General features: G+C 35.1%; 1 protein-coding gene across 4 annotated transcripts in view; it reads left to right on the top strand.

Moving 5' to 3' along the window:
* LOC123566315 (uncharacterized) overlaps window positions 1-14848 on the top strand; it is a 34237-nt gene extending 19389 nt beyond the window's left edge. For 3 of the 4 annotated variants that reach the window (XR_008372066.1, XR_008372067.1, XR_008372068.1), the window contains 5 exons: window positions 173-895; window positions 3315-3417; window positions 7735-7854; window positions 8470-11019; window positions 11307-14848. Coding sequence is in view for 1 of the 4 variants with exons in the window: in XM_045360285.2 (XP_045216220.2) it covers window positions 173-895; window positions 3315-3417; window positions 7735-7854; window positions 8470-8650 (1127 nt within the window). In the remaining 3 variants the exon portion in view is untranslated. Of the gene's footprint in view, window positions 1-172; window positions 896-3314; window positions 3418-7734; window positions 7855-8469 lie in introns of all 4 variants that reach the window. The other variant, XM_045360285.2, reaches the window with a different exon arrangement.
* Window positions 14849-16563: the final 1715 nt, after the last annotated feature.

The following is a 16563-nucleotide window of genomic DNA, read 5'->3' as shown; positions in this document are numbered from 1 at the left end:
GCCTAAAATGTGTGGGTTAGTTCCTTTATAAATAGTGCTTAAGACAGGTGGCTGCCTAATAGAGGAGACTATACAGGTTTAGTTGTGTACATATTGATGGCCTTACATAGTGGCTGGAATTGAACTTGCGTTTTATCTGTTAGTCTGTATTCTGTAATGTTGTTTCTTGCAGGCACTACAAGTGATCATTACAATCATTTAAATGATGTCACAAACAGACTGAATAGTGCTAACATTTCTGATCCAAAACAGTTAGAAGAAAGATATGATCATGTGCAGTCATGGTCGAAACGTGTTATGCCGCTAAATAGTACTGATAGTGGTACTGAACATTACATATCGGCGGAGTCGTCACCACAGCGGAAGTGCTCAAACGTTTCTGATGAAGTATTTACTTCAAATTTAGCTATGAATAAAACATCGCCCAATGTTTACCAAGATTTGCCAGCAAATTACGAAGAACCCTGGGATTCCGAAGAAGGTCAAAAAAAGTTTGACCGTTTAATGAGCAGGGCAGAAAGAAAACATGACTCAAGAAAATCATTTGATCAGGCAAATAACGGAACTTCAAATATAAGTGTTGGCCAGTCTGGAAATAAACTTAACACGGATAAAGTATCAGTGAACAAGACTGGAGTTTCTGAGGTATATGAAGCTGCGTGGGCAGGCAAGCCAAGTCAAAGGCCTAACCAGCCAGCTCCAGAGCAGCATAGACGACCAAATATTCAGGCAAATTATGAAGATGCATGGGATTTACCAGAGAAGCAAAGGGAATTTGAGGAGAAATTGTTACAGGCTCGTAAACAAAGGACGAGCCAGGGACAGGTTAGAGAAGATGAGACTGCCACAACAGGAGACAGTGGGTCACAACCATTCTCAGGCTTGTCTCCAACTTGTAAGATTTTATACTGTTTTGTTTTTTTTACATTGTAAGATAAGTTCAGTGTAAATTTTTAGTTTATATCAAAATGAGTTCATCCTGTTTTTGAGGCACGATGCAAATTATATTTAATCCAAGATTTATATGATCCTTCTGCTCAAAAAATCTTTGAACAACTTCAAACTTTCAGGTTAATACAGTTTTGATGCCATTTTGGGTACCAGTGGCAGACTCCATATTGAAGAGTCATCAGATAATAAAAATGTGTTCATTTTTAGCTCACCTGAGCACCAAGTGCTCAAAGGTGAGCTTTAGTGATCGCCCTGTGTCCGTCGTCCGTCCGTATGTCCGTCATCAACTATTTGACTGTTAACACTCTAGAGGTCACATTTTTGGCCCAATCTTAATGAAACTTGGTCAGAATGTTACCCTCAATAAAATCTTGGACGAGTTCGATATTGGGTCATCTGGGGTCAAAAACCAGGTCACCAGGTCAAATCAAAGGAAAAGCTTGTTAACACTCTAGAGGTCACAATTTTGGCCCAATCTTAATGAAACTTGGTCAGAATGTTACCCTCAATAAAATCTTGGACGAGTTCGATATTAGGTCATCTGGGGTCAAAAACTAGGTCACCAGGTCAAATCAAAGGAAAAGCTTGTTAACACTCTAGAGGTCACAATTTTGGCCCAATCTTAATGAAACTTGGTCAGGATGTTACCCTCAATAAAATCTTGGACGAGTTCGATATTGGGTCATCTGGGGTCAAAAACTAGGTCACCAGGTCAAATCAAAGGAAAAGCTTGTTAACACTGTAGAGGCCGCATTTATGACTGTATCTTCATGAAACTTGGTCAGATTGTTAATATTGATAATCTTAAGGTCCAGTTTGAATCTGGGTCATTTGGGAAGAAAAACTAGGTCACCAGGTCAAATGTAGAGGCCACATTTATTACCTTATCTTAATGAAACTTAGTCAGAATGTTAAACTTGATGATATTTAGGTCAAGTTTAAATCTGGGTCAGGTGGATTCAAAAGCTAGGTCACTAGGTCAAATCAAAGGAAAAGCTTGTTACCCCCTAAAGGGGCCATATTTATGACTGTATCTTCATGAAACTTAGTCAGAATGTTAAACTTGATGATCTTTAGGACAAGTTCGAATCTGGGTCATGTCGGGTCAAAAACTAGGTCACCAGGTCAAATCAAAGGAAAAGCTATTTTACACTTTAGAGGCCACATTTATGACCATATCTTAATGAAACTTGGTCAGAATGTTAATCTTAATGATCTTTAGGTCAAGTTTAAATCTGGGTCAGGTGGGGTCAAAAACTAGGTCACTAGGTCAAATCAAAAGAAAAGCTGGTTGACACCATAGAGGCCATATTTATGACTGTATCTCTATGAAACTTAGTCAGAATGTTAAACTTGATGATCTTTAGGACAAGTTAGAATCTGGGTCATGTTGGGTCAAAAGCTAGGTCACGGGGTCAAATCAAAGGAATAGCTATTTAACACTTTAGAGGCCACATTTATGACCATATCTTAATGAAACTTGGTCAGAATGTTAATCTTAATGATCTTTAGGTCAATAGGTCAGGTAAGCGATACAGGGCCTTCATGGCCCTCTTGTTGTTATTTTTAGCTCGTCTGATATATTCAAAAAATCTATGAGGTATTGTCATCACTTGATCGTCGGCGTTTGTTGATATTTTTGTTTAGGTCCACTTTGTCTCAAAAACTCTTTGAACTATAGCTTTGAAACTATGCACACTTGTATATCATCATAAGGGTCAAGTATGTTGACCAAAAATCATAACATTAAAGTTTTTTTTAAGCAACAATCTGTCAAGCTATATCAGAAGAAAAACACTATACATATGTTTATTGTATAAACTTTATGTAATGCATCCACTGAAATAATCAAGTTAGATAAATGTTGATTTAATTTAATTCAGATTATGGCCCTCTTTTCAACTTAGAAAGTTTGGTTAAAATTTTGTGTACAGTTACCTATTAAGCTGCATCTCAGTAAAAACTACCTAATTGTTTTGGATAGAAACATCACACGATATCGCTGTCATGCATCATTAAGTCATAACAGAGTTAGAAAATCTTGGTTGGAGTTAATTTAAAATTATGGTCCTTAGTTTGCTTCAAGAATTGTTGAAGTGTTCACATTGCCATATCAAAATTTTAGTTTGTTATCAAATAACACAGTTACATAAATCTTTCCAAGTTATGAGCCATGTTTGACATGGAAGTTATTCCAGACATTCCAGAGTGCTGTATTATGACCAACTCTTGTTGCTGAAAGTAATGTTAAGAAGTTGTTTTAGGGTTTCTTAAAAAAATCAAGTTGAGTATGCATTAGCTCTTTCATCTTTCATCCTCGCATCACACTGATTTGATGTACGCTTTCTTTATTCAAATTTCAGTCCGTAAAACCGAACCAGATCGTATAATGAGGTCAGATAGCTGCAGGTCATTGGGTGCTCTTGCTGAAAAAATAGACAAATCTTTACCATTGGACGAACAAAGGTACTTACTATTTGAAATCATGTAGAATACCAGTATATCTGATTGTGTGGTTTTACCGTGTCTTTCATTAGTCTGTATTGTGTTTAGATAATAAATTCAGACACAGAGCAAAAATTTACCAGGATTTTCAAATATTTCAACCATATGTCATGGTCTTTACCGACTAACTGGTGCTTTTGCTGGAATTGAATTGTGACAGTAGGAAAACATCAATTTAGTATTTATTTTAGGAGTAAAATGGAATGTTTGTGTCGTATTCTTGGCTTTTGTTTCAGATTTCACTCAGCCAAAGCAGAGTTACAGCCCTTCACTTGATAAAAAAATGCATAAACGTCTTAAAAGTTTGTTAAATCATAAAGTACCATATTTGACCTAGAGTCATGAAATTTACAGGAAAACGATTCATTGTCAGATTCTAAGTTTTGTTTGGGAGTCAAGAGTTATGACCCTTGTCAGAAATATACGTAATGGGCCTAAAAATAGTGTTGTAGGTATCTCAAAAAGTACTTTACCTAGTTTCATGGAAAAATCATAAAATTGTTATTCAGCATGTAAAATTTTGCACCTGCAGTTTAAAAAGAGATTTCACTAAGCCAGACCAGTGTTATGGTCCTTAACATTAAAAAATATTCATAAAGACGTTAAAAGTTTGTGTCATACATGTCTCATAAGGTATTTGACTTAGATGGGAACACCATTACCATTCCTTATGTGAAATTGTGCACCTTGGGTTTTCTTTACAATTTCACAACCCAAAGACCAGAGTTATGGCCCATGACATAGTCATATATGCAGATACACATGAATGCAAAAGGGCCTAAAAGTTACTACATATTGCTCAAAAAGTATTTGACCTGTAGGCATGAAAAAAAGTTGATAGGAATGTTGTTCAGCACATGGAGTTTTGCGCCTGAGGTTTTATTAGAGGTTTACCCACCACATTCCCTTCCTGGCCCCAGATATTCCAGCAAAGCAGCACTTTAAAGTTGGGCATTGTGCTCACTGCTGCAAGTAGACACCGTCGTTTATATGACTGAAAAATTGTTGAAAAAGACGTTAAACCCGAACACACACACACACACAACCCAAGCCCAAGGTAATAAGATTATAATAGCTTACTTAGTATTGAATTATCAACAAATAACATGACAATTGTGATGGTACAGTGACAGGGGTTTGGGAACCAGGACATCCAGTTACTATTGATTAGCTCACCTAAGCCGAAGGCTCATGGTGAGCTATTGTGACCGCTCAACGTCCGTCATGCGTATTTCGTCAATATTTTCATAAAAAAGGTCTTGAAAAACACTGAGCAGATTTACACCAAACTTCACAGAAATGATCCTTGGGTGGCTCCCTTTCAAAATTTTTTTAACGAATTAAATTCTACACAGAACTGGTTGCCATGACAACTGAAAGGAAAAACTTAAAAAAAATTTTCTTGTCCAAAATCTCAAGGCGTAGAGCCTTGATATTTGGCTTGTGACATCATCTTATGGTCCTTTATGAAAATTGTTCAAATTATGTCCTCGGGGTGAAAGGAGGTCCCAAATTTTATGTAGACATATATAGGAAAAAATCTTTAAAAAGTCCAGGGTTCACACAGGCCTTGAAAAGTCCTTGAATTTGGTTTCAACCTTGAAAAGTACTTGAATGCAGTCTTGCCTTGAAAAAATGCAAAATTGGTGCTTGAATTTCATGAAAAACCCTTGATTTTCTGCAAACAGCCTTGAAAATCTATTGCACACTGGTCAAAATTCCATATTTTTAATAAAAAAATATAAAACAGAAGCGCTCTTTTTCGTGTGATTAAAAAATTTGAATGTTTGAGTACGAATGTGAATAGTACATACTAATTAGGGGCGAGTGAGAGTTTGTTGCATTTGACGTCATCAGTATGCGAGCAAAAATGGTAGCGTCCATGGCAGTTATTGAAATATGAGGAAAATGGAAAACCGGGGAAGGACTTGTGCTCATTACAGCGGACGTTGATGGAGGAATACAAATGGGTTAAGTCTGTACAGCATCCGCAGAAGGGATATTGTAATTGATGTATGAAGACTATTGATTTAGCGCACATGGGAGAAAGTGCCCTAGCATCGCATGCAAAGTAAACGATGCACAAAAGAAATGAGACTTTATTGCCATTGTCATCTTTGGCAAAGTGTGGTATTGTGAGTGTTAAGAAGGAAGATAGTAGTAACAACATTGTGAATGAACTTGCACCTATCCCTGACCCAAATGTCACCTATATGGTTATCCCGCCCCCTTCACTGGTCTCAGAGATGGTTGGAAGTTCAACAGCTCTAACAAAAATATTAATTACTAATATGATAGCAAAAGGAAAAATGGCAATTTTACCTTGAAAAGTCCTTGAATTTTGTTGCTTGAAATCTGTATGAACTGTACAAATCTTCTTGTCTGAAACCACAAGACCTAGGCCTTTGATATTTGGTATGTAGCATTGTCTTATGGTCCTCTACCAAGATAATTCAGGGTTCTAGCAATTTCAAGTTGCAGTCCTGGGACTCCCAAAGCTGAAAAAGTTGCAGTCCCAACTACTGACTAGACTGACAGACAGACTTAAACGTTTCGTCAAAACACAGGCCTCTATTGTACTGTCAAATTAAGTGTAGACCGACAGACATTTTGTAAACACAATTCTTCACCCAAATATTGTTAAGGTGTGGTAAAAACGTAAAGATAAAATAGGTCACATGTAGTCAAAAATTAATTTAGGAAAAAATCACCCCTGGACAACAGCCCCCTCCCCCCACCCCCACATCCCTGCTGTTTCTGATCTTCCTGGACAAAATCCCCCAGTGAAGTTATCAAGTTGGACAAACTCCCCCTTGTGAAAATATCAAGTTGGCCAAAAATCGCTCCTGATAATTTTTTGTTTACCTTTCTATTTCAGAATGGAAACGTATATAAACATACAGTGAAAAGAAAATATAAAAACAATTACTACTTTTATTTTAATACTCATTAAGAGCACAATGTTAAAACATCCGGTCTAAAATACAAGAATGCACAGTATGTCTATGATCAACATATTTATAAATGCTTCCTCAAATAACATCAGCGATTTTGTAGAAAAATAATCACGTTACTAAGACCGACATCGACGGCATCTTAAAATTACTCGCACATTCATAATTAAGCCTAATTATCACTTTTTAAAAAAAAAATTCTAAAAAGTTCTTTAAAATTGGTAATTAGTACGTGAGAAAACAATTGGAGTTACTTCGAACACTACGTAATCCGTCGTTAACAATTAGAAATTGTCACCTGTGCAATCACACCGACAATCACATGTATTCGAGTTGATCTGTCTCGCGGTGAAGTGGAAACGGGCAATGCTGATTGGCTATACGCGGCTATCGGTGACAAGCGAGTAACTCCGCCCACATATTTTGCTCTCTAGTCGAAGCTTGTGTATTCACAATTTATGTAATCAATTAATTTTCACTGCGTCTCACAGTAGAAACGTGTGTCCGGGGACTCCCAAGCTGCAATAAACACGCGTATACCGGGACCAATTATGCGTACAGGGATGCCGATTTCGGCGTTTCCGAGAACCCTGTAAGGTTATTCAAATTATTACCCTGGGTTGAAAAGAGGCCCCACCCAGGGGGTCCCGAGTTTTACATAGATTTATTAGGAAATTTGATATTTGGTATGTTGCATTGCCTAGTGGTTCTCTACCAAAACTGTTCAAATTATGCCCCTGGGGTGAAAAAGAGTCCCTGCCCAGGGGGTCCCAAGTTCTACATAGACTTATATAGGAAAAATCTTTAAAAATCTTCTTGTCAGAAAGTTCAAGGCCTAGGCCTTTGATATTTGGTATGTAGCATCTCTAACAAGATTGTTCAAGTTATGCCCCTGGGGTGAAAAGAGGCCCCACCCCGGGGGTCACTCATTATATGAGTTATATAGGAAAAAATGCTTCAAATATTATCTGATCATATTTCCTAGACTATTTAATTATAATTACCTGATGACCCCAAGTAATTAAGGGGACACTTGACTGTGACCTTGACCTACTGACATACTTTCTTGTTTTTTAAGATACAGCCTTGAAATTTGGATGACATATACAGTTTTGCACACAAATCTTAAAACGGACTTTTAAGTGACCATGAATTTGACCTAATGTTGACATTTGTAACATGTAGCTCATATCCCTCAGGTGAGCGATCCAGAGTCATTATGACCCTCTTGTTCTATTTGTCATGCAGAAAAAAAAATTGATGAAAAATTGGTAGGATTTTATCTGTATGTTGTAGTAAACAGAAAATACAAATTTTGCTTCAGTTTTTATCATGGTGCTGTAAAGAGGTCAGCAGCTGAACGAACCTTAGTGGTGTTTAAGGAAGGCAGTTACCTGGTGAGGCGAAGCGAGACAAGTAAAAAAGACTTCTCCCTTACTCTCAAGTATGTATTGTGCCTGAAAAATTATGAATTTGTTAGTTTCATCTGCATAGATTATACTTGTTTTAATATTAGTCCTCAACTAGTTGAAGACTAGTTTCATAGACTACAAGATTGCACTTTTCTGCACTTGCATGTCTTGTCCATAAATCTGTCATCTAAAATGTACTTAAAAATTACTTTGCACAAGTGTACCCATAATTGGATGATGTGTTATGTGCAACACCCAGACTGCTAGCTCAAAGGTCAGTGTCAAATGTTAATGTTTTTATTATATCACTATTGTCTTGAATATTACTCAAACTGTCAAAGAGATTTCCCTTTAATAAGTTGTTTTTATTGTGGTAGGTAATATAACTGAAATATTGTTTAAGGGATTAAGTTTCACAAAATGATTGAAGACATGGGGAGACTGACCAGACCATAAACATTTATACAGACCTCAAGATTAAGTATTGTTTGTTAAATCATACATAGAGAAATGAAATTGAAGTACAGACAGGTATGTAGACACTTATACAGAATGTTGATTTTGTATATTTGAAAAAAGTGTCTCAACAACTTTAAGCCTTTACATATGAGTACAAGTCACTTTAAATTTATTTTGATATCTTTCAGAGGCTGGAATGGACAGCCAATGCACATGAAGATTGCCTGTCGGCCAGACGGAACATATATTTTAGGGGAGAATAGTCCACCATTTAAGACAATACCAGAAATGGTTGACTACTATACTACACATGAACTTCCTGTACAAAATGCAGACAGGATTTGTCTGCTGTACCCTATACCTTCATGATGAAAAGGCTTTCTTGCTTCCATTATCGTTAACTCCCTTCGTTATATTCTTTCTGATAAAAAAAAATTCAGTTTTAAAGCAAGCTAAATGTCATTTAATATTAGGACTGTACAGACAATGATTATTTAGATATATAAAATTATGATATTAAGGTAAGTAAGAAATGTTTAGCAGGTGATATTATTTTGCTTAGTTGTGAGATTTACTGATTGTCATGAATTATTAAAATAACGAACTCACTGAGAAGATTATCTGTTATTCCAAGTGACATTATCAGTTGTGTTGAGGCATTCTTAAGATCATATACTATGTGGAACTAGAACACAAGAGTTGTGTTCATAAAGATATTCTTTTTTGACTTGTGACAAAAATTATTAATTAATATTGTGATAATAAATTTTTCTGCTTTTGTATTGTAGTTAAATACCAATGATGCATTTGTGTGGTATATTTTTAAATAGAATATATGGGACGATTTAGCTACCATGTTTTATGGAAAAAGACGAGAGTTTTATATCATTATGCAGAAACTTGAAAACTTGTAGTCAGTGCCAGATACTGGTATCTGGCTATTCTCTTGGGAAGAAAGTTACTGTATTTATTAAAGTTCGAAAAATGATGCAGATTTGAACATAAATGTTTGTATATGATTTTCCATCTTTTATACAAAAAAAAAAAACAAAAACAAAAAAAAACACAAATATTGATGGACAAAAACTGATATTGAAAATAGAAACTAATGTTACCCTTTATTTTTGTTCAGGTGGAGAATGCATATTTTTACCTAAGAAGTAAAAAGAGTTCTTTAAAACTTGATTCCATGACCTTACAAAAAGCGGCTTATACAGTATAATCATTTGATTCTGTGGGCATAAATTTTGTATTTTCTTTTGCTCAGACAGCTGTTTTGTGGAGATGTGAATTTGTGAATTTCAACTTCTTTACATTACAGGAAGGGAAATTTTATTTGTGTGTTGGGATTTAGTTTTGTGGATTAACTCATCCACAAAAATTAGTCCCCCATGAATATTCATGATTTCGTAGTATTGTTGCTTATGTCATACCAGTTAAGTATTTGATATTGTTTTAAGTAGATTGCTGTCTTCCATGTTAGATATGACACCATTAATTTACAGTTGCCAAAAAAATGCCCCCAGAAATTTTTAAAGACCCGGTTTGTTTGGACTGCTTGACAAGTGTGATAGTACCGAGATGCCAAATGATAGCTTTAAGTTATAATGTTTCAGCTCATATTTTGTTGCTGTTTAATATTTGAAGGTTTACATGATGAATGTGGTGTATATACAATTTTTTTTATTTCAACATTGTATGTTTTTTATTTTCTATGATTATGTGAGGTTTTTCCATTTCATTCTCCACCAATTTGTCGTCTCTGACAATCATTTGTAAAAATGTAAATGTTATTTTGACTTCATATTTGATTATGTATGATAGACTGTTATAGTGAAAGAAATCCCCAGTTATTGGTTTTTCTTCTCTGAATTAACCTGGTTAGTTTGTTCAGTTTGGAGAGCATGACTGTAAAAAATCTGTTGTGTAGTTTTAAGTATTTTAGGATTATATTCAATCACCAATTTCATAAAAGTTCACCTGTATTCTACTTTGGTTGAACGTTAGTTTTTTACTGCTGTTTTGATACACAAACACACACCAAAATATGTTATGTCTGTGTATATTTTGATAATTCCGTGTAAATATGTTACCGAATTCGTTTCTAGAAAATTGAAAATTAGAAAAAAAAAATTATGTTACCACATTAATTTCATCTTTAGAAAATAGGAAAGGACCAAAAAAAAAAGAAAACTGAAAGTGACTAACTATCTGCCCTCCTACTTCACACTCTGTCCTCATGTAAATATAGGTTATGTTTACATGGATTATGTTGTATACATGTAGCTGGTGTTACGTAATACAAGCTAAATGATGTCATTTACTTAACAAATATATCAGTTACGTTGTTTGCCAGCTTTTAGGTAATAATTAGTAAAATATTAATCAGAATTTTTGTTTTTCTGAGATTGCATAATTAAGACATTAGCTTTAGACTTTAGCACTATCCGTCCAGTTCTTTAAACTTTTTTTTGTTTTATTTGGCAGAGTGGCAAGTTGAGTGCCTTTGACCATCTTAACGATTGATCATAATGAATAAACTGAACTCAAACGATACAATGTTGTTTAGCATCAAGTAGAATCAAGAGTTAAAGACAAAAGGAATCTTTTTTTTTTTCTTCTTTACACACCTAGATGTTTAATTTATTTTGATAGTTCTTTGTATTTTATTGTGATGATATTGAGGCTGAGAAAAGTTAGACCATCAGGTATATAGACTACACAGGTTTGATGCTCAGGTGTTTGTTTGTTTGTTTTGGGTTTAACGCCGTTTTCAACAGTATTTCAGTCATGTAACGGCGGGCAGTTAACCTAACCAGTGTTCCTGGATTCTGTACCAGTACAAACTGTTCTCCACAAGTAACTGCCAACTTCCCCACATGAATCAGAGGTGGAGGACTAATGATTTCAGACACAATGTCGTTTATCAAATAGTCACGGAGAACATACGCCCCGCCCGAGGATCGAACTCGCGATCCGTAGACCGACGCTCTACCTACTGAGCTAAGCGGGCTGTGATGCTCAGGTGTACAAATGGGACCAATTTCTCTTTGTGCTACAGTTTTTACTCTTTCCAAATGTTCACTCGTGTAAGATACTTTAGCTTTCAATGCATATTTACATTTATCAGTGATAATTCACGTGCTGAGATTATTGTTCATTTGTTAATCTGTTATATATTTTTGTACATTCATTAACCTTTACCCTGCTAAATTTCTAAAATGGACTGGTCCATCATTCAATTTGGGCAGTACTACTTATTATTCAAAGGGGTGTTCACTGAAATTTGAAAATAGTGAACAGTGCAGTCTATCTGTGCAGGCTGAGCTTGCAAATCTTTTCCCACTGGTGGGCTTAAAGATTACAACCAAAGGGCCTACCTTTAATTCATCTGTCACAGATGATCTGTTTAGCTCAGGTCTTTTAAAATATATAAGATACTCCATATGGCAACTTGTTCATAATTTGGGTAAAAAAACATGAATGCTTTCACTTACAAAGTTTCATCTGATTTGGAGAAAATAACAAGAAGTAATTAAGTATTATAAAACAACTTACATGATTCTTTCATCATTTTAAGTATCTGGGATATTTTACTCCTTATAAATCATTGTTCTAAACAAAGATCTTTCTCAACAAAATTCCTTTTGTCAGTAAGTTGGTAAACTAAGGCAGTTCTCACGAAATACATTAGCCTGGGAATCCAGTCTGACAATTTCTAACCTTTTTTCTACCTGCAAATAGACAGCCTGGGGAAACCTGTTTTCCGACCGAAGCGCCACCTATATTACACCCGAAATATGCGGGCGTTTAATAAAGAACGATAACTTCTGAAAGCAATAATCCATGGCTAAAAATAGAAACGGAATTCTCATGGAAAAATCAGATCGGAATCGTGTACTTCCGAAGGTTTCCGAACATTTCCGAGCCATTGACAAATACCAGTTTGTACCTCCCATAGCTTTTCCAGCAAGTTGTAATAACTTTTAAATATGTCAGTATAAACTTTAAATTTGCGTCATAGCTATCAAGATGTTATTTTAATGCAGACCTAGTGATCTACGAAAATTGTCGAAATTTCGGCAGCATTGCCTCGTTTTCGATTCAAACAAGCGCAAATATGATCACATGTTAATTAGGCTAATTATAGAAAATCGATAATCAGTAGTAACATGGAAACTCCTTCAGATTTCCCCAGGCGTTGATAATATCAGAAACTCCATGATGTTTTTAATGCATAAATATTAGGTATGATTTCTTCTGACAAAGCACAAATATTATCAACGGTTTCCCAGGCTAGAAATACATGTAAAATACATGATATCAAATCATTAAATGTATAGAGGACTAGATTTTTACAGCTAAAAATGCAGTTAAGTTGCCTTAAAGAAAATTTCTGCTACAAATTGTAACAATGGGCCTATACTAAATGTCTGTTTTACTAAGGCAGACAATTTATATAAAATAATTTGTATTTTTTTTTTGTATGTTTTTTTTTTCCATTAAATTTTTTTTTGGTTTATTGTTAAAGATCATGTTGTGTGCAGAGACCTGCACTCTAAATTTGTTTTGTGTATTTAAGCTTCTTTTAAATAATTATATATAGTTTTTGATAAAGTTCTTGAGCTGTGTTCTGTAAAAAGTGTTATTTTGTTGATATTTTGATATTATGTTTATGTCAGTGTTTAAATCTGTTACGGAAGTCTTAATAGATATTTTAATGAGGCAATTTTATATTTAATGTTTGAAGATGTTGTACATCCTGTCTGCATTTGAAAAGAAAATACTAGTGGTTTTGTTTTTATACAGTGGTGCTTTTAGCTCACCTTGAAGTGCTCAGGGTTATCTATTTTGATCACTTACCATCCATCCATCCACACTTTTCTTAAATGACATCTCGGAAACTGTTTGATGGAAGTTGATGAAACTTGGTCTGGATGTTCATTGCAGGTAGCATTGTTTAATAGTCCTTTACCAAAATTGTTCAAATCATGTCCCTTAGGTCAAAATTAGCCTTGCCTGGGGTTTTCTTGATTTGATAAGATTAAAACGAAGGAAATAAAACGGGCCTAAATTCTTAATTGAACACTGGTCAGAAGTCTGAAATATATATATACTGTCCAATTTATAAGCCATACAGTTTGACCCCAATCCCACTTGGTGGCTGTCCATCTGATCAGTGGTCACCTGGTTTAAGCAGCCAAATTGTCTGTTTCCCCTGGCTGGCTGCTTAAAACAGAATAGACTATATTTATTATAAATATTCTTCTCTAAAACAGCAATGCCCAGAACTTAAGATATTAAATTTTGGCTTGCAGCATTTTGTAGTAATCTTCTACCAAGTTTGTTAAAATTCTGCCCCTGGTGTCAAAGTGGCCCCACCCATGAGGTCACTTGGCTTTCTGTCTAAAACCTCAAGGCCTAAACCTTATGTGGTTGGCATATAGCATTGTGTAGAGGTTCTCTAACAAGAAATCATGTCCCAGTTGAGTCAGGTGAGTGATACAAGGCCAACATGGCCCTCTTGTTTACCTTTTGTATATGCTGTAGTAGGGCTAAGTGATTGAGGAAAAAATTTAATTGACGTGTTTTTCCCGCCAGTCTAAGTGGCCTTTGTTGCCGACTGATAAGGTCTCCGACTTCAAAATATTTGTCCTACAACACTGTGGGTTTGAGTCTTGCTTGGATCATCATGTTAGGAAGGTACCAGCCATCTTGTGTTAGGTCGATGGTTATTCTCAGGTGCCTGGCCATGCCTTAATTAATGATTTGAGACTTATCTTGGTTCCTCCTCAGACTTTAAAGCTGGAAAATCGCCTTATTTTGTTGATTAGACTTACAAATCCACCAGGTTATCTTGCTGGGGCTGTTTGGCAAACAGTACCAGTCATTGTGATAATCACATTTCTTACCTCTGAAATTACTTCCTTTATTAACAGATATTGATTAACACTTGTGATAAAATATATCTGACTTTAAAAAAATCTTACCTCCAGATTTATTACAGAAATATTTAAACTGAGAGGCACTTTTAAGATGTTTTATGCTGTTAATATTAACAAAACTGTTTGACAGCCTGTAAATTATGTAAAAATCCCCGGACTTTATTGATTATGGAATATAAATGTCACCCCATAAAACAGTAGTAATTTTAACTGTATGTAAATGTATTCATTTAGATATGTTCTAAACATTTCTATCCATTTTGATAATATTTCAAAGTAAAGCTAGTTGCAGGCAGTTAGCTCCTATGTAAGAGGTTCAAAGTAACATTTGACAAGAGTGAGTATGTTATTAGAATGCATTTCCCACATACAAGACTTAGTATGTCTTCTATTGTGAATCCAAGACATGGGCCTTCACACTTAGAATTTTTATGTACTTTTATATGTATTGTATAATAAATATGTTATTTTGTTGAATTATATACATATACTGTCTACTAACTTCCATTAAGTGGAAAATAAATTGTTTACTCTAACAATTTCTGTTTGCTTATTTACTGTTGTTTCAATCTTCTACTAGTATGAATAAAACTTGCAGTACCTAAATAAAATTTAAACAATACATGGGAAGCTGTTTTATTTTTTTTCTAATAAAAGCTCTCGAGTGTGTGTGTGTGGGGGGGGGGGGCTATATATTTACCCTGTTTATTATGCAATGTTGCTTCCAATGTTTCTTCTCACATTTCTAAATGGAACATGGTATATATATGATCTAAAGCATTGCTTTTGTGACAAAATCTTTGAGATCTAACTTATTAAATTAGAGGATGAATTGATAGCAACATTTCCATCCTGCTTGACTTCAGTAATGTTAATTCACCACAAATCTCTGTTTAAACTTCACTGTTATGGTGTCTGCTCATAGGTTATCAAATAGTCTGAGGCATTTCTGCTCGACAGAATTTAGTCTAGTCTTGGAGAGTGATCATTTCACTGAGGTACATATGAACCTTAACATTGGCTGTTTTGCAAGACTATGTCCTTGGGGTGCTACTGTACATTCATATTTCTAGATACGATATTACACACTTTATCAGGTCACAAGAGCCTCATACGGTTGATTATCTCGCAGTAAGCTCTTCTGATGACAACAGATTTCAGTGAATTAGAAATATGGAAAATAAGTTAAACTAATCGCCTGTTAAATTTGATTCAAAATATTAGTCTTGGTGGGAAACATTAGTACGATGTTTTAATTTTACTGTAAAGACGTTTTAGTGTTTATAATCCTTAAGTCATACATTTGTTTTTCTAAGTTTTGTAAAACGTTGAAATATTACTTTAAAAGTTAATTGACTTGTTAGCTTAATCAACTGTTAAAGTTTCGAACAACTGGGTCCTGGAGATTAACCTTTCAAAAACCCAGGTACTGCACAGTCATAAAACCCCAATCTGACCCCACAGTCGGGTTCCAATGCTAAATTGTGCATTGACATAGCTACAGATCTAAATTGGAATACACATGTCCCTAGATATCCTCAAAACATCTGATTTCATCAAGAGGAATATCACAGCAATTATCGAACGAGAAAAAATCATTGCAAACAAAACCCATGTCCGTCTCCAGCTTGAATATACACCTACCATATCGCATCTGTACTCGCAGATTAACACACTCAAAATAGAAATGGTTCACCACCGTTTGATTTCTCCCCTATTTTCAGGGTTACAGCTATGCAGACTGTCCCTTGAAAACAGACGACTAGATGACCGTCTTGTAATATTTTACAAAATCCGGTTCCAGCTAGTTGCTATTTAATTCTTACATTCATTAATAGGCAAATGCATCCTCTAAGCTTCAGACAAGTCACATCTGATTACTAGTTCCATAAATTCTTTCCTCATTCGACTTTATTACGGAATAACCCGTCTGGCCATATTTATAATCCATGACCTTGTGGCAACCATCCAGTATTGGACCAGAAAGCAATGATTTTATGTTTTAAACTTTTCCTTTTTCTTCAGTTTTTAAGTGTCCTTACCTTTGCTTTAACTGATGCTGGACACATCAGTCTTTTAGACAATGTCTGTAGCACTCGGAAGAGGGGTTGGTATAAATTTAAAAAGTAGATAGGTAATTGCTAGAACCTTATTACATGCTCTTCATTGTCTATCCAGCTTAATGTAGCAAAGAACATAGCAATCAAGAAACCTAGCTGAAACAATGCTCTCTGTAAAAATTTGAAAAAACGTCTGCACAGCTGACTTACGGGAAAGTTGTCTGTTACTTGCAGAGAATATATTACTAGTTAAGTAGCAGTAGTATATAAAGTCTTT

The sequence above is a fragment of the Mercenaria mercenaria genome, chromosome 8 (assembly GCF_021730395.1).
Source record: "Mercenaria mercenaria strain notata chromosome 8, MADL_Memer_1, whole genome shotgun sequence".
Taxonomy (NCBI): Eukaryota; Metazoa; Mollusca; class Bivalvia; order Venerida; family Veneridae; genus Mercenaria; species Mercenaria mercenaria.
Note: the sequence above shows the minus strand (reverse complement) of the source record. Positions and strands in the feature narration are given on the sequence as shown.